This window comes from Piliocolobus tephrosceles, chromosome 6, assembly GCF_002776525.5.
Source record: "Piliocolobus tephrosceles isolate RC106 chromosome 6, ASM277652v3, whole genome shotgun sequence".
NCBI classification, from domain to species: domain Eukaryota; kingdom Metazoa; phylum Chordata; class Mammalia; order Primates; family Cercopithecidae; genus Piliocolobus; species Piliocolobus tephrosceles.
The window spans coordinates 110647102-110671495 of NC_045439.1; the positions used below are offsets into that span (position 1 = coordinate 110647102).

At 41.2% G+C, this 24394-nt stretch overlaps 1 protein-coding gene across 1 annotated transcript in view; it reads left to right on the forward strand.

Moving 5' to 3' along the window:
- The first annotated feature begins 269 nt into the window (after positions 1-269).
- The window catches only part of PRTG (protogenin), a 125291-nt gene continuing 101166 nt past the window's right edge, over positions 270-24394 (forward strand). The window contains exons 1-2 of the mRNA XM_026455059.1: positions 270-561; positions 2712-3014. Coding sequence (XP_026310844.1) covers positions 468-561; positions 2712-3014 — 397 coding nt within the window. The 5' untranslated portion in view covers positions 270-467. The remainder of the gene's footprint in view (positions 562-2711; positions 3015-24394) is intronic.

Genomic DNA, 24394 nt, shown 5'->3' on the forward strand with positions numbered 1-24394 from the left:
ACGCAGGCCGGAGACCCTCAGCCGGGGCTTGACCCCCCAGGTGCATTGTCCGGCGGGGCCCGTCCCCTCCCCCCAGGGCTCCGACCTCGCCGCCCCGGCCCCCTTCCAGCGTCTCCCTCCGCCGGCCGCGCCGACCTCCTGGTCCCAGACCAGCGGCCAGATGTAGAAAGTAGTCCCAGGCTGGCGGCCGCGGCGCTGTCCACTCCGCCGCCCCCGCCCTCTGCAGCCGCCGCCTCACTCCGCCCCCAGCCGGACTCTCAGGCCCCCAGCTTCTCGCGAGCGGCCGTCCAAGCACCGGCCTCGCCGCCGCAGGGACCCGCGCCACACCTAGCCACGCCGGTGCCGGAGCCAGAGCCGGGAGCCGGGCTACGTGCGTCCAGCCGCCGTGGAGAGAGCGCCCGGGGCGGGGGCGGCAGGCGGACAGCGGCTCCGGGCGGCCGGGGAGCATGCCCGCGCGGCTACGCTGAATGGCGCCTCCTCTGCGACCCCTTGCCCGGCTGCGGCCGCCGGGGATGCTGCTCCGCGCCCTCCTGCTCCTGCTGCTGCTCAGTCCTGTGCCAGGTGGGCGCGCTTTCTTCTGCTTTCTCTTACTGCTGTGGGGCAGGAGCAGGCGCGAGTGGGATGGGGAAAGAGAAAACGATGGGGCGGGGGGAGCGCGCGGTGAGGTCCTCCGTGGTGGCGCTGACCGCCGGACCCCGCTCTCGCCCTGCGGCCTGTCCGGAGCCGCTGGCCGCAAACACGAGTTGCCCGCGGGCTCTGCGCTGCGCGGGCAAGGCTGCAGGAACCTCTTCGGGCGCACACCCCTCCCTGCCGCGCGCCCGGGGCTGCCGAGTTCTGGCGGCCGCTGTCCACTCTGGTCTCTTCCTTCTCGCGCCATTGTCCCGGCTCCGGCCGCCTCCCCGCCTCCGCGACCAGCCCGGCTTCGGGCAGCCCGCCCGCCCGCCCGCCGGGGCCGCCGCGGCCGCACGTGGCTTTATTTATATTGTTTCCTTAGTGGCAGCTTCGCCGTGCAGGGGGCGCCGCGGTTCCGCGCGGCTTCCCGTGTCTGCAGTGGGAGTTCCCCCACGTTTTAGGGCTGCGAGAGGGAATAGGTGAGCTCATAGCCCCCGTCAGCACCAGCTTGCCGGATCCGGGTCGAGCCAGGAGGAGATGGGAGGGTGGAATTGGCAGGATTGGAAGGGAAGTGACCGATTTGTGTCCCGGAGAGGCAGGGAGAAAGGTCCCCGAAGCTGGAAAGGAAGGTAGCTAAATAGAATTTATTTCCTACAGCTAGGTATTTGGGGGCAGGGCCCGAAGTGTGTACGGATCTGAAGATTCTTCCAGATTCTAGGTTCGCCTTACACAAACTTGGATGAACTCATTTTTCTACCTTAAGTCCGTATTGGTTTCCTAGAAGAGATAAAAACGTGAAGTGAATGGGGTGACGGTAGGAGGGGTGTTCAGGACAATGGGTTATTTTATTTATTTGCAGGTTACAAACGCCAAACTTTTTCTGGAGTGGTTAGTTTCTGTTAGGCTTGAAAAGAGGATCAAAGTCAGATGTGGCTGAGAAACATAATGGGCGCCTTCCGGAGTGGTCCGCGCCCAGCGCTGGGCTGTTAGGGTGGCTCGCGTCGCCCTGGGCATACATTACGGGAAGCAGGGAGCCTTGAAGAGTGAGGATTCTGAGGACCTGCCTTGAGAAACAAATCATTTCTGGGGGTTTGTAATCAAGGAATCACAACGATCAGGAGGAAGATGAAGCAACGCTTCCCTCACACGCCCCCATACTCCATTCGCCCCCAGTCAATACGCGAGACTTTAAGACCGCCTGTGCACTAAATGCAGGAGGTGACAGAGTATTATTTGATCATCGAATGCTTTATCCTGGCGGGGGGCCAGGGGCGATGTGTATATACTTAGGATAAAGCCTTTCCTCTGCTCTGATAAAAATGTGTATTGGTTGATTAAGCAATCTCCTATCCCTATTAGACAGTAAGGACCAATTAGTCACGCATTTTTTCCAACAGTTGGTAGTTCTAAAAAAGTGAAATAAAAGTTTCCTAATCCGATCACCCACTGAGTACAAGCAGCAAGAGTTACCAACTTTTCAGAGTCTATTGTTTGTCTTTTAAATACCTACCTTGCTCTGCAGAAATTAAGTAAATGGATTTCTTTCAAGGAGAGGAGATAGAGTCCCTGCTGTAAAAGGGCAGATAGAAAAATGCAAACTTGTAATTTGTCACAAAAGATAAACGCAGTTCCCAAAGGAGTAGGTGCCAAGGGTTCCAAGAACACTTCAAGGGACAAGGAAATAAACTTGCTTGTTCACAGAGTTGGAGTTTTGCTAATGATTTCTTGTAAAATTAGACTTTTACGACTTACTCTGTTCAAGATCTTTTTGACAAGCTTGTAAAAGCAAACAGCTTGTGCTCATGAGTTTTCCTGATGATTTTGAAACTCTAGCAAGGAACTTGAGATAATTCATACAAGGCATAGAGGTTATTGAAACCTTCCCTATGCTTTTAGTGAAGATGTAAAAAGTAATTTCTCTGACTTGTTGAAAGAGTTTGCTGAAATTTAGATTGGTTCATTAAGGTGTTTGTAAGCTAACTAATAAAATTTGTTAAACTTTGTCATCTTATACCCTGAATATGTGTTTTACAGTTTTGTGTTAAGGAACATTTTATGCCTGTAATTCTGGATGTGCCATTCTCCTTTTTTCCTTATAGGAGTGTGGTGCTTTAGCGAACTGTCTTTTGTAAAAGAACCACAGGATGTAACTGTCACAAGAAAGGACCCAGTCGTTTTAGATTGCCAGGCTCACGGAGAAGTTCCTATTAAGGTCACATGGTTGAAAAATGGAGCAAAAGTGTCTGAAAATAAACGGATCGAGGTTCTTTCTAACGGCTCTTTGTACATCAGTGAGGTGGAAGGCAGGCGAGGAGAGCAGTCCGATGAAGGATTTTATCAGTGCTTGGCAATGAACAAATATGGAGCCATTCTTAGTCAAAAAGCTCATCTTGTCTTATCAAGTAAGTGTTTAAGTTTTTGGTTGTTGACATTTTTCATTGCTACATTTTGATGATTTCTTGCTTTATTAATATAATAATCGCCCAGATCATGCATACATTAAGAATTTTACTGGAGGTAATAGTTGATGCTAACTGAGGCGTATAGAGAAATCTGAAGAAAATACAAATAGAAATTCAAATGAGTAATTGAGAACAGAAGTCAAATTAGGTTTAGAACACCAAGTAAAATGAAACCTGTAGAGGTGGCTTTATAAAAATTTTAAGCGTTTCACACAGTATGAAGAGTTGGATGTAGAAGTTTGGCCAACACAACAAAAGTTGTTCTAAAATTTAATCTTATGGAAATTAGTAATTAATGAAAACAATCACAAGCAAATTTTTCTGCTTTGCAGATGGCTCGGGTGCTAAATCTTTCTTATAGCACAACCTTCCATTTCTCTGACTGCTTTTAGATCACCCATGTTGCCTTTTAATTGTACAAGAGGGCATTGGTCAGTCACTCTTAAGCCTTTGAAGTATTCCTAGTCTTTTCCTGCTGGGAGGGAAAGAGATTAAGGCCATTTCCATATTATGCCTAATGGACTTAAACCCGTATCTGCTCACTTTTCCCCTATTGTCCTAAAGTGTGCTATCTAATGATTTCTTTTGTATTAACAACCCCATCAGATCAACCATTTGTCCAAGTGATCCATTGTTTGGTGGCTGACCTGTAACTGTTGAGTGTAAAGATGGGCCTAGGACAAGTGCTGAACTCCTTGTGCCTACTGAGGCTTTACACCTTTTTCAGGTGATGAAACACACAGTTCTCAAGTGTAGTAGATTAAATCTCGAAAACCGAAATTGAATCTTAAAAAGTTTTAAGGCGTTTGACCTTCATGCTTTTGTTAATCCACAAAACATAGATTTTGCACTGTACCTACAAACTGATCTTTTACAAGTTGAGCAATAGGTAGATGGCGTTCTTGAGATAAAGGCATAATCTTAGCTGGGCTGGTGGCTAGCCTGTAATCCCAGCTATTGAGGAGGCTGAAGCAGAAGGATTCCTTGAGCCCTGGAGTTTGAATCCAGCCTGGGAAACAGACTCCATCTCTTTAAGGAAAAGAAAAAAGAAAAAAAAAAAACCCGTAATATTTAGGAAATAGTTGTTTCAAGTTCTAGACAGTTGAAATCTAGGAAGCTATTGGCAGGAATTTCCTAGGTGACTAACTACTGTTAACAGTTCATGTTCCATTTATGTTATCCTTATATTACTGATTTATTTTATTCTGCAATAAGGATTAATTGTAGAAAATAAATTGCAAGCAAAGATATTTCTATATCGATACCTCAGATAATCAGAGGTTTGCAGTTCTAGCCACAGTCCTACCCCTGCCAAAGAATAGCATAAACCTGAGAGGATTTCTGATTTTTCATTTCTTCCTTCCTCTCTCTCCCCTGCCTCCTCCTCCCTTCCTACTTCCTTCCTTTATCCCTCCCCCCTCCCTTCCCCCTTCCTTCCTCTGTCCTTCCTCCTGTCTCTTCCTTCCCTCCCCTCCTCTCCCTCCCATTCTCCCTCCTTGCCTCCCTCCCTTCCTTCCTTCCTCCCTACCTTCCTCCCCACCCCTCTTCTTCCTGTCCCTTCCCTCCCTTCGCCCACTTTCCTTCCTTCCTTCCTTCCTTCCTTCCTTCCTTCCTTCCTTCCTTCCTTCCCTCCCCCTGTAATCATTGGCCAATAATTATTTTTTTCATGGTGTAATGGTTTTTCTGTATAGTACTGTTTTAAAGATAATGTGCTTTTTATTCTTATATTCTGTTCATTCAATTTTTGTCCAATGTAAACTTGTTCTGTAGAGTTGTAATTTTCCCACTTTTTGGGGTTTGTAGAATCTTGTGTTTTCATCTTCAGGAACTGTAACTTATATTATCTCTCAGGGATAGGGAGTAGGTGGTAGAGGTGGCCAGGCAGGCCATGAGAAGATGAAGCATTTGTCATGACCACAAGTTGTTTCCAGGACCTCCTGAGAAGCTTGACAGAATTCTGGGTCTTCCAGAAACACTTGGAAAAACACAGAGCTTTCTAACTTCATAAATAAAATCTGAATGGTGTATAATAGGTGTAACAAACAAAATGTCAGTACTGGCTTTTTAAATATCTTTAGATTTTTGTATCTTTATAGAAATTATCACTTAAATAATTACATGTGATTCATTTTGCAGGCAATTGTGAAGTTTTTATATTTTATGTATCTTTTAAATTAACAAAGTTCTAATATCTAAGAAATAAGTTTAGATGATGGAGGCTCAAATCCCTTTATCCTATGTTCAGAGTAAATATATATATAGAAAGAGAATAGGCATTAAGTGGACATTCTGGTTTTCTTTTCCTCCTTGTTTTTAAAGCTAGTTCTCTTTTAGGTATTGATAGCAGCAGGGTACAAGTGTGTTGTTTTTCTTAGTCAAGGATTTTATCAGTAAGCATAATTTTTTGTTTGTACAGAAGCACAGTAGTACAGCACCTGGAAATCTAAAACTTTAATCTGTGCAAGTTTTAGATTTTTAACACACAGGCAATCAAGTCTTGGTCTCTAAACTTAGGAACTAGAAGCTGAAAGTTGCACTCTAGGCAAGAATTCCATTATTCATGTGTAAATTAGGAATTCACAGGGTTAAAAGGTTAGAAACTGGCCAGGATGAGGTTTACCCTTGTGATAAAGAGCAGATGACCCTCATTCATTGGCCAAAGCTTTCATGTAGCTCTTCTGCAAAGTTAGTTATTGCCATGAATTGTTCTTGAGGAATGCAGAAATTCAAATGTGAACAGGCCTTTCCTTAAGTGTCACTATGGAGCCTTATCTCCGAAGCACATCAGAGCAGGGCTGCAGGGACAAGGTTCCTCCCCAAAGGCCTGGAGGCTTTGCTTTCCTGTTGTTCATTCAAGCACAAAAGAATTCATCTAACTTAGTTTTGCTAAGGCTTCCCATTTTTAAAAGTATAGGGTTAAAGTAATATTTAGCTTTAAAAAAAGATAATCCTTTTTATTGATAGCCATGTTAGCTGTCTTACATTTTCATGTAATTGGAATAGAAAGAGGAGTGACATGGGACGCTCTTTTTCTAGTTGTGTACAATAGCAAGAACAGAAGATTAAACTATTTCCTATACATTTCAGTGTTTTTAAATTTTAGCAAATCGAGTTTTCACTTTCATGGGCACTAAGTTTTTGTTATCTAAATTTAAATATTTTAGGAATAAGAAATAATCTATGGGTATCTTGACTTTTCTTGTATTCTTAATGTTGAAGTAAGATAAATTTCATAGGAAAGCATTAGTGTGGTAAAAATGGTCTCATGTTTCAACAAGTTTAAATTAAGATAAGAGACATTTGAGAGAAGTAAAGGAGGAGGCGGGTTGTGTTCTGTGATGTGTAAAAGACTGGCTGTAAGCTAGTGATTGAACAGGAAGCTAGTTGTTTATTTCCTTTCCATAAAAGGTGGAAATTGAAGTCTTAGGATAGAGGGAAAAAGAGCATAAAGCTAGCTTATATTTCTTTGATTTTCCAGGACTGTTCACTTGGGTAAAAAATAACTTTTTATGTGACCCTGTGTAGCTGGAAGAGCATAGGAATTATTATAACTTTATGATTTTTTAACCAAAATTTTGAGGTTGATTTTGCCATTGGTAAGGTTGTTTGGGGGTGCATTTCTATAACTTTTTAAAGTAGTAATAGTTGTTTCCATTAAAAGGATGTAGGTCTTTTATTAATAAAAACATTCATCAATTTAAATTACGATGAAATTTGAGGGTTTATGTGGGATTAATGAAAAACTGTTCTTTGGGTGAGGCTTGCATATTAAAAAGTAATGCATAAATTATAAAACCAAGTCTTTGAAATGTGAAGTTAAAAATATATTAAAAACATTTAAAGAGTCATGTTAAAAAAAAAAAAAAAAAGAAGGGGAAGTGATATATTGAAAAGGGAACCCTAAGAACTATGAGACTATATGCTAGATTTTGGATTTTATTAATGATCCTGGACCCGAAATAGGCTAGACTTGCTACACTGTCACTGTTTTATTGAGAGCTGTAGGCACTGGAAAGGACTCAGTTTCCTACATGCGGGCCTATTCACTTGAAAAGCTGTGAGCAGTTACCTGGCCTAATTAAAGAATGCTAAAACATGAGTAAAAGTCATTTGATTTTGGAAAACTCAAGCCAACAGAACTGGGGTATTTAGAGAAACCAATCTGCCAACACTGTAGATAAGGTTCAGTTGATGTTTTCTGGGATCCAAAAAAATTCACCTTTAAAAAGAGGAGGTGTGGTTCAGAAGTATCTGTTTAACTTAAAATTGGCTCTCTTAATATTGCATAAGTCAAGTGAAGGAAGTAGAAATTGCATGTATAGTTCTACAGGCTTTTATAGAATGACACTTGGTTCTTAAAGTCTGTCTACTTAAAGTCTATCAGGTGCCTGATAATCTCTGGGTAATGGAACCAGTTTTTCTCACTTTGCACTTGATTAGCGAGGATCATTTCTCATTTTCAGAAACTTGTAACTTTACCTCACTCTGTTTTGAAGTTGGTGGATTTTTATTTTTTAGCAAAGCATGGTCCAATAAAGGGTAGAATTGGAATTTTAAGATGTGTAAAAATGTACTTATTTTATTTTGTTGTATTTATGTCCAGATTCTTAATGGAATTTTGAAAGGGTGTTTGGTATGGCTCCTTTTTGTCAGCTATCTCTGATTATTCTAAAGAAAGGATATCACTCTCAGTGGTGTTTGCCCTGGGATTTGTTGTCATTGCTCCCAAATTTAACAGCTGGGTCTATTGATGAAGTCCAGAGCAATTTAAAATAATAGCAGGCAACAAATCTTTTAAGCAGGGTTTTAGGCTAAGGGAGTATTTTAATTAATAAATAAAATATATTCGAGGTTACCTTTTGAAAACCACGAGATTCTTGACTACAGTTTTGAGAGATGATTTTTATCACTCATGAACAGGGTTGCCCAACTAGAATTGATCATTTAAAGCATTTAAACTGATAATTACCATTTATATGAAAAAGAATAATGTTAAGTCAGGCATTTTGTTGAGGACCCTAGTTGGATTTAAAAAACAGCTGTGATTATTGAGGTGTTTTAAAAGAAATCATAAAAATTTTCCCAAATTAAGTTTTCATTGTCAGTCAAGACTATTTTAATACTTTTGAGAGTTTACAGTGCCCAGACTCTTCATGAAATCTTTTTAAAAATCATCATTTTAATCTGGGTAAATAAGAAAGGAAAAGGAAGATGCTGTCGTAATCACGTAAGTAATATCTGCAGTTGCCCTAACGTGGTATGCCGCACAGAGCAGAGCAAGCTCGCGGTAAACAACTGATAATTGCAATGTACAAAAAAGGTAAAAACGTATCAAATTATCTTCACCAGCTCTAATTCTGAAGCCAAGTGAACTCCTATAAGGATATGTATGCAGAGGATAAAGGCGTCATCCTCACAAAGGTCTCTGACAGTAATCTGACAAATACTTTCCTGACTTTTACATTCCTTTTTTTTTTTTTTTTTTTTAACCTCTGGTTCTGAGAAACTACTTTTGATGAGCATTTGAAAACCAAAATCTTACGAACTGAGCAGAAGGCATGAATTTAAAAATGTTTGTTTTTTCAGTTTCCAAAGGGTTTGCCCTTTCTTCATGTTCCTAATACATATATATCTTATATATGTGTATGTATATATGATAGCTTTAGCATTTATAGGGGCTAGATTATGAATAACTGTTTGCAAACGTGATCATTGTTCAGGTCTCTGGTTTCAAATTTGTGTACTTATTGGGTTTAGTCCTTAAAACTTACAGAAAGAAAATTTTCTTTTTAAAGCTCATGTCTTGAAGCAATAGTAAATCCCTAGGAGTTTAGCTAGAACAGTGTGACAGCTTTTTTTGTCCCTTTTAATGTTGCTGTTTCATGCAGACTACTTTAAATAAATCATATTCTTTTGGAATAATCTTCCAAAGTCATCCTTTTAAAGTTTTGTAGTCTTTTAATACTACTCAGAATGTGATTGATTCAGTGGCTTATCTTTCATTCTACTAATATTTACCAAAAAGAAAAAAGATACTTCTGTATGTGGGTTAGGTATCGCAGTCTTGGCACAGTTGATATTTCGGGCCAGATAATTTTCTGTTGTGGTGCTATCCTGTGTGTCGTATGCACTGTTAGCAGCATCCCTGGCCTCTACCCGCCCAATACCAGTAGACTCTCTTCCAGTTGTGACAACCAAGAAAGGTCTTTGCAGGGCGAAGTAACTCCTGATTGAGAACCCCTGATGTTTCCAAAACACTTTCCAGTGGTGTTGGACCATTTGTTACTTTAACTGTTTCTATCTTATCCTTGATATTCAACTTGTTTTAGTGGTGGCAGTCCAAAACGTATTCCTTGGAGAATGATTTGCTGTTTTGTTGTTGTTGTTGTTGTTGTTGTTGTTGTTGTTGTTGTTGAGTCAGAGTCTTGCTCTGTCATCCAGGCTGGAGTACAGTGGTGCAATCACGGCGTCCTGCAGCCTGGACCTCCTGGGCTCAAGTGATTTTCCTACTTCAGTCTCCCGAGTAGCTGGAGTTTCAGGCACGTGCCACCATGCATGGCTAATTTTTAATTTTTTTTGTAGAGAGAGGACCTTGCTATGTTGCCCAGGCTGACCTTGAACTCCTAGGCTCGAGCATTCCTCCCACCTCGGTTTCCCAGAGTGCCAGGATTATAGGCATGAACCGTTGTGCTTGGGCTCTGTTTACTATTATTTCTCTTTTTTTGAGACAGAGTTTCACTCTTGTTGCCCAGGCTGGAGTGCAATGGTGTGATCTCGGCTCACCACAACCTCCACCTGTGGGGTTCGAACAATTCTCCTGCCTCAGCCTCCCAGGTAGGGATTACAGGCATGCGCCACCATGCCCAGCTAATTTTGTATTTTTAGTAGAGACAGGGTTTCTCCATGTTGGTCAGGCTGGTCTCGAACTCCTGACCTCAGGTGATCTGCCCACCTCAGCCTCCCAAAGTGCTGGGATTACAGGTATGAGCCACTACGCCTGACCTCCATTTACTTTTTTTTTTTTTTTTTTTTGAGGCAGAGTCTTGCTCTATGGCCAGGCTAGAGTGCAGTGGCGTGATCTCAGCTCACTGTAACCTCCGCCTCCTGGATTCAAGCGATTCTCCTGCCTCAGCCTCCCAAGTAGCTGGGACTACAGGCGCATGCCACTATGCCCGGCTAAGTTTTATAGTTTACATACAGACGGGGTTTCACCATGTGACCAGAATGGTCTCGATCTCTTGACCTCATGATCTCCCCTCCTTGGCCTCCCAAAGTGCTGGGATTACAGGCGTGAGCCACTGCGCCCAACCACCATTTACTATTTTTAAATGTTGTATATATTTTTAAAAAATGTGTTTGGGCTACTGCCTAAATTGGAGTGACAGTGCTTTTCCAATCCCTTTTTCACACACATAATACATTGAAAACTGCTATTAAGAGTATGGCCAGGCACAGTGGCGCATGCCTGTAATCCCAGCACTTTGAGAGGCCAAGGCGGGCGGATCACCTGAGGTTGGGAGTTCGAGACCAGCCTGACCGACATGGAGAAACCCCCTCTTTACTGAAAATACAAAATTAGCCAGGCATGGTGGCACATGCCTTTAATCCTAGCTACTCAGGAGACTGAGGCAGAAGAATCGCTTGAAGCCAGGAGGTGGAGGTTGCAGTAAGCTGAGATCGCGCCATTGCACTCCAGCCAGGCAGCAAGAGCAAAACTCTTGTTTCAAAAAAATAAAAACAAAAGTTTACCCTGGCCAGACACAGTTGCTCATACCTGTAATCCCAGCACTCTGAAAGCCTGAGGTAGGTAGATCACTTGAGGTCAGGAGATGAAGACCAGCCTGGCCAACATGGTGAAACATCATCTCTACTAAAAATACAAAAATTAGCTGGGCGTGGTGGCACATGCCTGTAATTCCAGCTACTCAGGAGGCTGAGGCAGGAGAGCTGAACCCAGGAGGCGGAGGTGGCAGTGAGCCGAGATCATGTCACTGCACTCCAGCCTGGGTGTCAGAGTAACACTCCGTCTCAAAAAACAAAAACAAACAAATATAGTCGTGTACAGGGTAACAACGTGTTGGTCAAACAGTGGACCACATATTATGACAGTGGTTCTATAAAATGATAATACCATAATTTTACAGTGCTTTTTCTGTGCTTAGATATGTTTAGATATGCAAATTCTTCCCACTGTGTTACAGTTACTGCCCTTTTCAGTACTGTTACATGCTGCCCAGGTTTGTAGCCTAGAAGCAATACAGCTGAGGTGTGTGGTAGGCTATACCATCTGGTTTGTGTCTCTATGATGTTCACATGACAGAATCACCTAACAATGTGTTTCTCAGAATGTATATCTATCGTTAAGTGATGCAAGACTGTATATGTCTGGTTTTGCTAGTAATTAATAATGTATTCCGGTGTTTGTTGACTCAGTATTTTAAAAAACACAGTTCTGACTTTATCTTGAGAGAGTTTTGCTAAGGTATTAGTGTTTTAATATCAGTTGATTATACTAGTTCCCCACCCCCACCGATTGCTATTAAGATTGATAAGGTGTAATTTGTTCTCCTCCCTCAGCTTTCAGACTGAACTAACTCGAGTCCCCTGGAGTTCCCTGATTGAATTTAAACTAACTCAGATTAAAATATTGACCCCCAGTGTGGACTTACAATAGGAAGAGGTGTAACCAGCTTAAGGTACTAGAATTAAATAAGCTAACAATTAGAAATTTTTCCCTGTTAGTCTTCAGAAGGGGATGAAATTGTACAAATAATGAAGTAAAAGAGAGACAAAGAAAGTACGTCATTATTTTCCACTGATCTCCAAAGATTTTGACTTGTTGAGATACTGGCAGTGAATATTTTGAGGAGGGAGACTTAAGATTCCTTAAAACTTACCCTGTAGTCAATAGAAAATCCTTGCCTACTTTCACTTGCAATATCATTATGCCTTCCTCTTCCTTAAGTAAAGATCACAACTTCTGTAGTCTTAGAAACTTTTATTTTGCAAATAAGGAACAGGAACCTGGAGGGAGGTAAGTGCCTTTCTCAAGGGCACAGCTACTATCTAGCACCAGAGCTTGGGTTGTTTTTATTATAGTACGACTTTGCAGTGCTTAAACAAAGCTTTTTCCTGTGACTTGTGTGGAGATGTATCTTTCTATATTCAAATATATATAATCAAATCCAGAATATAAAAAAGAATGGTAACGGCCGGGTGCGGTGGCACATGCCTGTAATCCCAGCACTTTGGGAGGCCGAGGTGGGAGAATCACTTGTGGTCAGCAGTTCGAGACCAGCCTGGCCAATGTGGTGAAACCCTGTCTCTACTAAAAATACAAAATTAGCTGGGCGTGGTGGCAAGTACCTGTGATGCCAGCTGATCAGGAGGCTGAGGAAGGAGAGTATCTTGAACTTGGGAGGCAGAGGCTGCAGTGAGCTGAGATCATGCCACTGCACTTCAGCCTGGGCAACAGAGAGAAACCCCATCTCAAAAAAAAAAAAAAAAAAAAAAGAAAAGAAAAAGAAAGTAATAGAATTAACGCCCAAATTAAAGACATTCCTTAATTTCTTAATTAAAAAAGTGACTTTCATTTTTGTGCAACTCACCCATTATTGCTATACTTGAATAAGGTTTCTCGTTGTTGATGTAGTAAATAGGTGATTTTTAAAATAAATTGCTAATGCATTTCTATTTTCAGCTGTTCTGTAACCCTGCATGGAATTTCTTTTCTTGTGTATATCCTCCGTGCATGGAGGTTGAGTTCTTGTCCTTTTAGGGGTTTGGCATTTGTTGATACATCTGTCCAAATGGAAGTTTGATCTAAAGCAGTGATTTTCAACGTAGCTTTGAAGAACCACCAATGGATGAGACTCTTTTATAGTCAAAAGACTGAGTTTTAAATAGATGGTTAAGTTTATTCTTCTTCTTCTTATTATTATTATTATTTTGCAGAATCTTGCTATGCCCAGGCTGGTCTGGAACTCCAGTCCTCCCGCCTCAGTCTCCTGAGTAGCTAGAATTATAGACGTGTGCCAGTGCACCTGGAACACCCTTATAAAGTATACAGTTCAGTGGGTTTTGTGCATCTGTCTCACCAGTATCTAATTCCAGAACATTTTCATACCCCCAAAAAGAAAGCTGTGTTCGATAGTGATTACTTCCCATTTCCCCCTTCCTCTGGCAACCACGAATTTATTTCCTGTCTCAGTGGATTTGCCTGTATGCGGTGTGTCTTATCAGTGAAATCATATAAAAGTGGTCTTTGTGATTGTCTTCCTTCAGTTAGCATGTTTTCAGGGTTTATCCACGTTGTGTCATTTATCAGTACTTCATTCCTTTTTGTGGCCAAATGAGATTACATTGTGTGGATAAACCATGTTTTGTTTATCTGTTCATCTGTTGGACACTTGAATTGTTTTCATCTAGTGAACATTTGCTTTTTCAGTTTCTTGATACTTTTCGTAGTTTTCAGTAGTCTTTTACCTTTATGCTGAAATTTGTATCTGGGCATCTTATTCTTTTAGATGCTATTGTAAATGGAATTGTTTAATTTCCTTTTCAGTTACTTTTTTGCTGTTTATATAAACACAACTGCTTTACACGTGTACATCTTATACTCTAAAACTCATCTGAATTCATTTATTAGCTCTAGTAGCTTTTATGTGGATTCTTTGTGATTTTCTGTAAATAGGATCATACAATCTATGAGTGATATAGCTGTACTTCTCTCTCTCCAATTTGGATGCCTTTCGTTTCTTTTAGACTAATTGCTCTGACTAGAATTTTTAGTACAGTGTTAAATCATAATGGTGAAAACAGAAATCATTGTCATTTTCTTGATCAGTGGAGAAAAGCTTTTAGTCTTTCACCTTTGAGTATGATATTGTGAGGCTTTTTAAATAAATACCCTTTATCATGTTGAAAAATGTTCCTTCTATTCCTAGTTTTCGAAGTGTTTATATTATGCAGTGTATTGGATTTTTTCAAATGCCTTTTTTATATCAACTGTGCTAATCGTCTTTTTTCTTTGTTCTATCAGTTATTTGATTATTTTTCTTATGTTGAACAACTTTTACATTCCTCGGATAAAAGTGAGATAAATCCTATTTGGTCAGTATAATTCTTTTAATATATTTTTGAACTTGGTTTGCTAGCAGTTTGCTGAGATTTTGCATCCATATTCATAGAAGACAATTTTATTTTCTTATGATATCTGTCTGGCTTTGATAGTGGAGTAGGTGTCATCAAATATGTTAGGAAATATTCTCTATATAATATTCCCCAAAAAATACTTCATTTTTTTGGAAGAGTTTGAAAAGAATTGGTATAAATTCTTATTTAAATTTTTTGTGGAGGCCAAGCACAGTGGGTCATGCCTGTAATTCTAGCACTTTGGGAGGCCGAGGTGGGCAGATTGCCTGAGCTCAGAAGTTCGAGACCAGCCTGGGAAACATGGTGAGACCCCGCCTCTACTAAAAATACAGAAAATTAGCTGGGCATGGTGGGACACACCTATAGTCCCAGCTACTCAGGAGGCTGAGATGCGAGGATCGCTTGAACCTGGGAGGTGGAAGTTACAGTGAGCCAAGATCGTGCCACTTCACTCCAGCCGGGGTAACAGAGAGAGACTCTGTCTCTAAATAAATAAATAAATAAAATAAATTTTGTGGAATTCACTTGTGAAGTCACCTGGTTCTGGATTTTTCATTGTTGAGGTGTTTTGTTTTGTTTTGTTTTGTTTTGTTTTTTGAGTTGGAGTCTCGCTCTGTCACCAAGGCTGCAGTGCAGTGGCGTGATCTCGGCTCACTGCAACCTCTGCCTGCTGGGTTCAAGTGATTCTCCTGCCTCAGCCTCCTGAGTAGTTGGGACTACAGGTGTATGCCACCACGCCCTGCTAATTTTTGTGTTTTCAGTAGAGATGGGGTTTCTCCGTGTTAGCTAGGCTGGTCTCGAATTCCTCACCTCAGGCAGTCCTCCCACCTCAGCCTCCCAAAGTGGTGGTATTATAGGCGTGAGCTACCGTGTCCGGCCTTTTGTTGGGAGATTTTTTATTTAATTTCTTCACTAGTTATAAGCCTGCTGTAATTTTATATTTCTTCTTCGGTCGGTTTAGGTAATTTGTGTTTTCCTTGGAATTTGTCCATTTCATCTAGGCTATCTGATTTGTCAGTTCATAGTATTTTATTATCTTTTTTATTTTTTAAAGTCAGTAGTAAAAATTTCATGTCTGAGTTTAGTTATTTATATCATCTCTCCTTTTTTCCTTGGTCAGTCTAGCTAAAGTTTTTTCAGTTTTGTTCATCTATTCAAAGATGAACAAATTTTTCATTTTCCTGATTCTATTATTCCTTTTTTTTGTTTCATTTATCTCCACTCTAATCTTAAATGTTTCCTTCCGTCTGCTAGCTTTGGGTTTAGTTTTCCCTTCTTTTTCTGGTTCTTCAAGGTGTAAAATTAGATTATTGATTTGAGATGATTCTTTTTATAAAATATCAAATATTTTTAAAAATATTTTTTAATATTTTAAAATATGTTTGTAGCCACCAGTTTCTCTCTGAGCACTACTTCCACTGCATCCCGTAAGTTTTGGTGTGTTACAGTTTTTTTTTTTTCTTCTTTTTTTTTTTTTTTTTTTGAGACGGGCTCTTACTCTGTTGTTGCCTGGGCTGGAGTGCAGTGGTGTGATCTTGGCTCACTGCGAACTCTGCCTGCCCGGGCTCAAGCAATCCTCCTGCCTCAGCCTCCTGTATATTTTCATTTTCATTTGTTTCAAAGTACTTCCTAATTTTCTTTGCATTTTCTTCCTTGACACATTCGTAAAGAATATGTTGTTTAGTTTTCATATATGTGTGAGTTTTCCAGTTTTACTTCTGGTTTTACTTTTATTCCATTGTGTTTGGAGAAAATACTTTTATGATTTTAATCCTTTTATTTTTATTTTTTTTGGAGACGATGAAGATTCGCTCTTGTTATAGTTGTTACCCAGGCTGGGATGCATGGTGCAACCTTGGCTGACTGCAACCTCCACCTCCCGGGTTCGAGTGATTGTCCTGCCTCGGCCTCTGGAGTAGCTGGGATTACAGGCACTGCCACCACACCCAGCTAATTTTTTGTGTTTTTAGTAGAGATGTGGTTTCACTGTGTTGGCCAGGCTGGTCTCCAACTCCTGACCTCGTGATCCACCCGCCTTGGCCTCCCAAAGTGCTGGGATTATAGGCGTAAGCCAATGTGCCTGGCTGATTTTAATCTTTTAAAATGTATCGAGACTTGTTTTGTGGCCCAACATATGTTCTATTCTGGAGAACTTTTATGTGCACTAGAGGACAATGTGTATTTTGTTATTAGGTGGAATGCTTTTATATGTCTGCTACATCTAGTTATTGCTTATATGTCTGTTAGATCTGTTATTTCACTATTGATCTTTTGTATAGATGTTCTATCCATTTCTTGAGTGTGGTTGTGTTGAGGTCTCCAGCTTTTATTGTAAAACTATTTCTCCCTTCAATCAGTGTCAGTGTTTGCTTCATGTATTTTGGGACTCTGCTGTTTGGTGAATATAATGTATATATTACGTTTTTTGGTGAATTGATTCTTTTATTAGTATGCAACATCCTCCTTTTTCTCTAATGACAGTTTTTGCTTAAGGTCTGTTTTTTTCTGATGTTAGTACAGGCTTCCCAGCTCTCTTGGTTACTATTTGCATGGAATACCTTTTTCCATTCAATCTGTTTGCATCTTTGGATCTAAAGTTAGTCTCTTGGCTGGGCACAGTAGCTCACGCTTGTAATCCCAGCACTTTGGGAGGCTGAGGCAAGTGGATTACCTGAGGTCAGGAGTTCAAGACCAGCCTGGCTCACGTGGTGAAACCCGATCTCTATGAAAAATACAAAAATTAGGGCTGGGTGCAGTGGCTCACACCTGTAATGCCAGCACTTTGGGAGACTGGACAGTTGGATCATGAGGTCAAGAGATTGAGACCATCCTGGCCCACATGGTGAAACCCTGTCTTGACTAAAAATACAAAAATTAACTGGACATGGCGGCACACACCTATAATCCTAGGTACTTGGAAAGCTGAGGCAGGAGAATCGCTTGAACCTGGGAGGCGGAGGTTGCAATGAACCGAGATCATGCCACTGCACTCCAGCCTGGCAACAGAGTGAGACTCTGTCGCAAACAACAACAACAAACCGAAAAACTAAAGTTAGCTGAGTGTGGTGGTGGGTGCCTGTAATCCCAGCTACTCCAGAGCCTGAGGCAGGAGAATTGCTTGAACCTGGGAAGCAGAGGTTGCAGTGAGCTGCGATGGCACCACTACACTCCAGCCTGTGTGACAGAGTGAGACTCTGTCTCAAATAAATAAATAAAATTAGTCCCTTGTAGACAGCTTACGGTTCAGTCATGAGTTTTTAAAAATCCATTTTGCTAACCTTTTCTTTTTTGATGGAGAGTTTAATCCACTTGCATTTATCGTAATTACTGATAAGGAAGGACTTCTGCCATTTTGCGATTTGTTTTCTGTATGTCTTACACCCCCCCCCTTTTTTTTTTTTTTTTTTTTTGAGACAGGGTCACTGTCTCACCTAGACTGGAGGGCAGTAGCATGATCACGGCTCACTGCATCCTCAAGCTCCCCAGGCTCAGGTGATCCTCCCACCTCTGTCTCCCAAGTAGCTGGGCTATAGGCACAGGCTACCATGCCCGGCTGATTTTTTTGTATTTTTTTTTTTTTAATAGAGATAAGGTCTTATTTTGTTGCCTACATTTACCTTATACCTTTTTTTGTCTCTCATTTTCAACATTCCTATCTTCTTTTGTGTTTAGTTGCTTTTGTAGTGAACCATTTTGACTTCCTTCTCATTTCCTTTTGTGCATATTTTTTAGTTTATATTTTGTGTGTGGTTACCATAGGAATTATACTTAACATCCTAAATTTTAACAGTCTAGTTTGAATTTGCAGTAGTATGCGAATCTTTGCATCTATACAGCTTCACTCCCCCTTTTATATTATTGTCACACATTACATCTTCATACATTTTGTGTAGAAAATGATCTAAATGTATGAGCTTTTTATGCATTTGTCTTTTAAATTATGTAGGCAATAAAAAGTGGAGGTACAAACCAAAAATACAATACTACTGGCTTTTCTAGTTGTCTACATAGTTACATTTACCAATGATCTTTATTTCTTCATATGGCTTTGAGTAATTGTTCACTGTCCTTTGATTTCAGCCACTAGCGCTCTTTAGCATCTGTTTTAGAGTAGATCAATGGTAATGAGTTGCCTCAGCTGTTTTTCTGCAAACATCTTAATTTCTGCCTCATTTCTGAAGGACTGTATTCCTAGATATATAATTCTTGCTCTATAGTTGGTTTTGTTTTTAATTTTAATTTTATTTTTTTAAGACTGCGTCTTGCTCTGTTGCCCGGGCTGGAGTGCCATGGTGTGATCTTGGCTCACTGCAATCGCTGCCTTCTGGGTTCAGGTGATTCTCATACCTCAGCTACTGATTAGCTAGGATTACAGGCATGCACCACCACACCTGGCTAATTTTTGTTTTTGTTTTTTTTTTTTAAAGTAGAGACAGGGTTTTGCCCTGTTGGCCAGGCTGGTCTCAAACTCCTGGTCTCAAGGGATATGCCCATGTTGGCCTCCCAAAATGCTGGGGTTACACATGTGAGCCATAGCACCCAGCCTTTTTCATACTTTACGTATCTCATCTCGCTGTCTTCCAACTCCTGTGATTTCTGATGAGAAATTGGCTGTCAATCAAAAAACATAATATATACATTATATTCACCCAAGTAGCAGAGTCCCAAGATATATGAGGCAAACACTGACACTGATTGAAGGGAGAAATAGTTTTACAATAAAAACTGAAGACCTCAGCACAACTACGCTCAAAAAATGGATAGAACATCTACACAAAAGATCAATAGTGAAATAACAGATCTAACAGACATATAAGCAATAACTAGATGTAGCAGACATATAAAAGCATTCCACCTAATAACAGAATACACATTGTCCTCTAGTGCACATAAAACAGTCTCCAGAATAGAACATATATTGGGCCACAAAACAAGTCTCGATACATTTTAAAAGATTAAAATCAGCCAGGCACCGTTGGCTCACGCATCCCAGCACTTTGGGAGGCCAGGGCGGGTGGATCACGAGGTCAGGAGTTCGAGACCAGCCTGGCCAACGTGGGGTAAATCCCGCCTCTACTAAAAACACAAAAAATTAGCTGGGTGTGGTGGCAGGCACCTGTAATCCCAGCTACTGGGGAGGCTGAGGCAGGAGAATCGCTTGAACCTGGGAGGCAGAGGTTGCAGTGAACTGAGATTGCGCCACTGCACTCCAGCCTGGGCCACAGAGAAAGACTGCAACTCAAAAAAAAAAAAAAAAGAAAGAAATTGGCTGTTAATCTTTTTGAGGAAGAATAAGTTTTTGATGAATCTTTTTTGCTGCTTTCAAGATTTTCTCTTTTTGTCTTTCAACAGTTTGATTATAAATGTATTTCTTTTTTTTTTTTTTTTTTTTGAGACAGAGTTTCACTCTTGTTGCCCAGGCTGGAGTGCAATGGCACGATCTCGGCTCACTGCAACCTCTGCCTCCCAGGTTCAAGCAATTCTCCTGTCTCAGCCTCCCTAGTAGCTGGGATTATAGGCATGTGCCACCACGCCCAGCTAATTTTGTATTTTTAGTGGAGATGGGGTTTCTCCATGTTGGTCAGGCTGGTCTAGAACTCCCGACCTCAGGTGATCCACCCGCCTCGGCCTCCCAAAGTGCTGGGATTACAGGCGTGAGCCACCACGCCCGACTATAAATGTATTTCTGTGTGACTCTCTCTTAGTTTGTCCTACTTGGAATCCATCAAGTTTTATAGGTGTATAGATTTCTTTCTTTCATCAAATTCAGAAAATTTTCAGCCGTTATTTTTTCAAATACTCTTTCTGCCTCTTTCTCTTTCTTTTTCCCTTCTAGGCTTCCCATAACGCATATGTTGGTCTGCTCGATAATGTCCCACATGTCTCTTAGAATCTATTCACCCTTTTATAGTCTTCCCTTATGGTTTCTGTTTGTGTCTTTCGTTTCATGTTTTACACATTTAAAATTTTTATCTTACAGTCTCCATTAATTGTACTATTATCTTAAGTTATTTAGGTGCTAACTTCCCCTTTTCCATTTCCATTTTCCCTTGTGGCAGATTGTTTCCATATGTGATTTGTAATTGTTTATTGTAACCTCATCTGTGGTGAGACATCACATTCTGTATCATGGAAGTTATGCTTCTGTGGCATGCCCCAGGGTTTCCCTGGTCATAGACCAGTTTTGGGGTTAATTGTTGGCTGCACTACATTAGTGGTAAAATGCAGTATCCTCACAAGTGTGTGTCATAGGCCAGGGGCTTTTGTTTGTTAGGGGAAACATTTTTTTCCCATCAAAAAGAAAGCCTCCTGTTGTTAACCTTGCTGGTGGGCTGAGTTTTTCTACTGACTTTTTCTCCACGTACTTCCAGGATCCTAGCTTTAGGTCTTAGTTAACTATGTTGTTATGGAACAAAATCACCACTTCTTCCTAGAGGCTTTTAATTCCTATATTCGCTGTGGGCCACCATGTCTTCAAGCCAAAACTTTGCTGCTCTGACCTTGTCCAAATTTTGTTAGTGGTGGTGGTTAAGTATGTTCTGTGTGGCTTTTCTGTGTGTTTTTAGTGGGAAGGAGTATCTGTGTTTATTCAGTCTACGATTTTCCAGGAATGGAAATAAGGAAATACGGCGTCTTTAAGAATCTTTTCCCACTCTGGAAACTATGAGCTTAATCTTGAGGACTGAGTTCTCAACTTCTCCTCTCTTTATTTCTGACTTTCTTCATTTTAGTTTTCAGCATGAGATTTTTCAGGGCCCTTGGCCGATATTCCCTTTTGGTTCTAGAACACGTAGGAAAATACTTGACACATTGTTGACACTAAAATCCTTACTGGTTGATGGAGAATTCTGTGTTTAGGCTTACTTTTACTCTCATGGTTATTCATTTCCCCAACAAGTATTTATTGAAAGCCTACTCTTGCTAGATCTTGAGAATGACATGACTAATAAAATATAGTACGTGACCTCAATGATAGGAAAGGAGTACATAAATAATTATTAAAACAGTATAGTTGTGCAACAATAAAGTTTATTCCTGGTGGAGTTGCTTATGTGGTGGTATTTCTTCCAACGTTTAATTTTGAAAACGTTCAATCTACAGAAAAGTGTAAGGAATATAATGAACACTTAAATACCTTTCACCTAGATTCCCAGCTGTTAACTTTTTGCCACGTTGACCTTCATCTCTCTTTTTCTTGAAAAAAGTAAGTTGCAGACACTTCAACTCTAAATACTTCTCTATGCATCTCCAAGTCTGGGGGAAGAGACGGTTAGGGAGTGGTATGGTTTGGCTGTGTTCCCACCCAAATCTCATCTTGAATTGTAGTTCCCATAATTTCCACGTGTGGTGGGAAGGACCTGGTGGGAGGTAATTGAATCATGGGGGTGGTTTTCCCCATGCTATTCTTGTGATAATGAGTAAGTTCTCACTAGATCTGATGATTTTAAAAGGGCTTCCCTATTTGCTCAGCTCTTATTCTTCTCCTTCCTGCCACCCTGTGAAGGACATGTTTGCTTCCCCTTCTGCCATGATTCTAAGTTTCCTGAGACCTCCCCAGCCATCCTTAGCTGTGAGTCAGTTCAACTTCTTTCTTTTATAAATTACCCAGTCTTGGGTATGTTCTTATAGCAGTGTGAGAACAGACTAATACAGGGAGAGATCCTGATGGAGCTGATGTGTAAGCTAAATTTTAAAGGAAAACTAGATTTTAGTTAGATGAAGGAGATGAATAGTCAAAGAAAGCATAATAGTAAGAAACAACATGTTACATGTGGAATAGTTAACTGTTTGATGTTGTTGGAGAATAAATTTCAAGGAAATAGCACCCAAACATGGAATTGGAGATGTAGACAGTATCCACTCAAGGAAAGATTCATTATACACTATGTACCATGTTAAGGAACCTGAAATTTAACTTGCAGGTGATGAACTACAAGGGATTGGCTTCACCAGATTTGTGTTTCAGATTGATCCTGTTGGAGTCTATGAGGAGAACAGAAGTCAGGTGAACAGGGCTGGAGTCAGAGTAGAGGCTGGGACAGCACAGGGAGAACTCACAAGGGCCTGGATTGGAGCACTGGCAAGAGGATGAATGGAAGACAGATTTTAGGTTATAATTACGATTTTAAAATGGCAGTATTTGTTAGATGTGGGGAATTAGGGAGAGGGAAAAGTTCAGGATGATGCCAGTATTTCTAGTTTGGGTGACTTGGTAAATGGTAGTGCCACCAACTGAAATAGAAAATTCAGGAGGAGGAGCAAATATAGGGAGCAAGGTAATGAATTTGCCTTGGAAAAACGTTAGTTTTAGGTGTCTGTGGGATGTGTAGGTGGAACCATCTAGCAGGTGGTCCAAGAAAGCAGTTTGGAGTCAGGAGAGGCATGACCTAAAGCAAGCTTGTCCAACCTGCATGCAGCCCAGGACAGCCTTGAATGCAGCCCAACACAAATTGATAAATGTTCTTAAAACATTTAGCTCATCACCTATCATTAGTGTTAGCGTGTTTTATGTGTGACCCACGGCAATTCTTCTTCCAGTGTGGCCCAGGGAAGCCAAAAGAAGGACACTGCTGAAAAGATACTCAGCTGAGCATCACGTTAGGTGGAGGTGGATGGAGCAGGATGAGCATACAGAGCAAGCAGCATGGGGGCCAAGAATCAACTCCTAGGACAACTAGCAGAGACACAAACAATTGTCAGGAAGGTAGATGGACAACCATGAGTACAAAATCACGAAAGTCAAAGGAGAAATGTCAAAGTTTCATGTATGAAACATCAGAAACAAGAAAGAATTCCAATAGGATGCAGAAAATACCCTTTGAACCAGATGATTCGAGTCTTAAAGCCGTTTCCTTAGAAAGAAAACAGCCATAGTTGGTTTTTTTTTTTTTTTTTTTGAGATACAGTCTCTCCCCATTCCCAGGCTGGAGTGCAGTGATGCTGTCTCAGCTCACTGCCACCTCCGCCTTCCAGGTGGTTCAAACAGTTCTCCCTGCCCCAGCCTCCTAAGTAGCTGGGATTACAGGCACCTGCCCGTGATCCACGCCCGGCTAATCTTTGTATTTTTAGTAGAGACGAGGTTTTGCCATGTTGGCCAGGCTGGTCTCAAACTCCTGACCTCAGATGATCTGCCTGCCTCGGCCTCCAAAGTGCTGGGATTACAGGCATGAGCCGCCATGCCTGGCCCACAGTTTTTTCTTTTCTTTTCTTTTCTTTTTTTGAGATGAAGTTTCACTCCCATTTGCCCAGGCTGGAGTGCAATGGCACAATCTTGGCTCACTGCAACCTCCACCTCCCAGTTCAAGCAGTTCTCTTGCCTCAGCCTCCAAAGTAGGTGAGACCAGATGCCCGCCACCATGCCTGGCTAATTTTTTTTGTATTCTTAGTAGAGGTGGAGTTTCACCATGTTGGCCAGGCTGGTCTTGAACTCCTGACCTCAGGTGATCCGCCCACCTCAGCCTCCCAAAGTGCTGGGTTTATAGGCATGAGTCATTGTGCCCAGCCAAACCCACAGTTTTTAAGACAGGAATTTTGCCTAAAACTTAAGTGAGACGATTTCTTATTATTTTTTTTTTGTGTTTTGTTTTTTGAGACGGAGTCTCGCTCTGTGGCCCGGGCTGGAGTGCAGTGGCCGGATCTCAGCTCACTGCAAGCTCCGCCTCCCGGGTTTACGCCATTCTCCTGCCTCAGCCTCCCGAGTAGCTGGGACTACAGGCGCCCGCCACCTCGCCCGGCTAGCTTTTTGTATTTTTTAGTAGAGACGGGGTTTCACCGTGTTAGCCAGGATGGTCTCGATCTCCTGACCTCGTGATCCGCCTGTCTCGGCCTCCCAAGGTGCTGGGATTACACCACGCCCGGCCTCTCATTGTTTTAATATTGCCCCAATGTTTGTAATTTTTAAACTAGAAATAACACTACCATGTTATGATTTAGTAAAATAATACCTTTTTACGTTTTCCTGAAACTTTGAATAATGTCCTGGTTATTGTCAGAAAACTTAGTTGTTTAACTTAGCCTAATTGGTTAAATTGCAATTGTATTTTATCTGCAATAACTGCTGTGCATATACATTTCCGCCTTGGAGTACATGTTCTTTAACATTCATTGAGTATATGAAATCATTAATAGACATTCATTGTTTTCTCATTAAAGTTTTCCATGTCTTT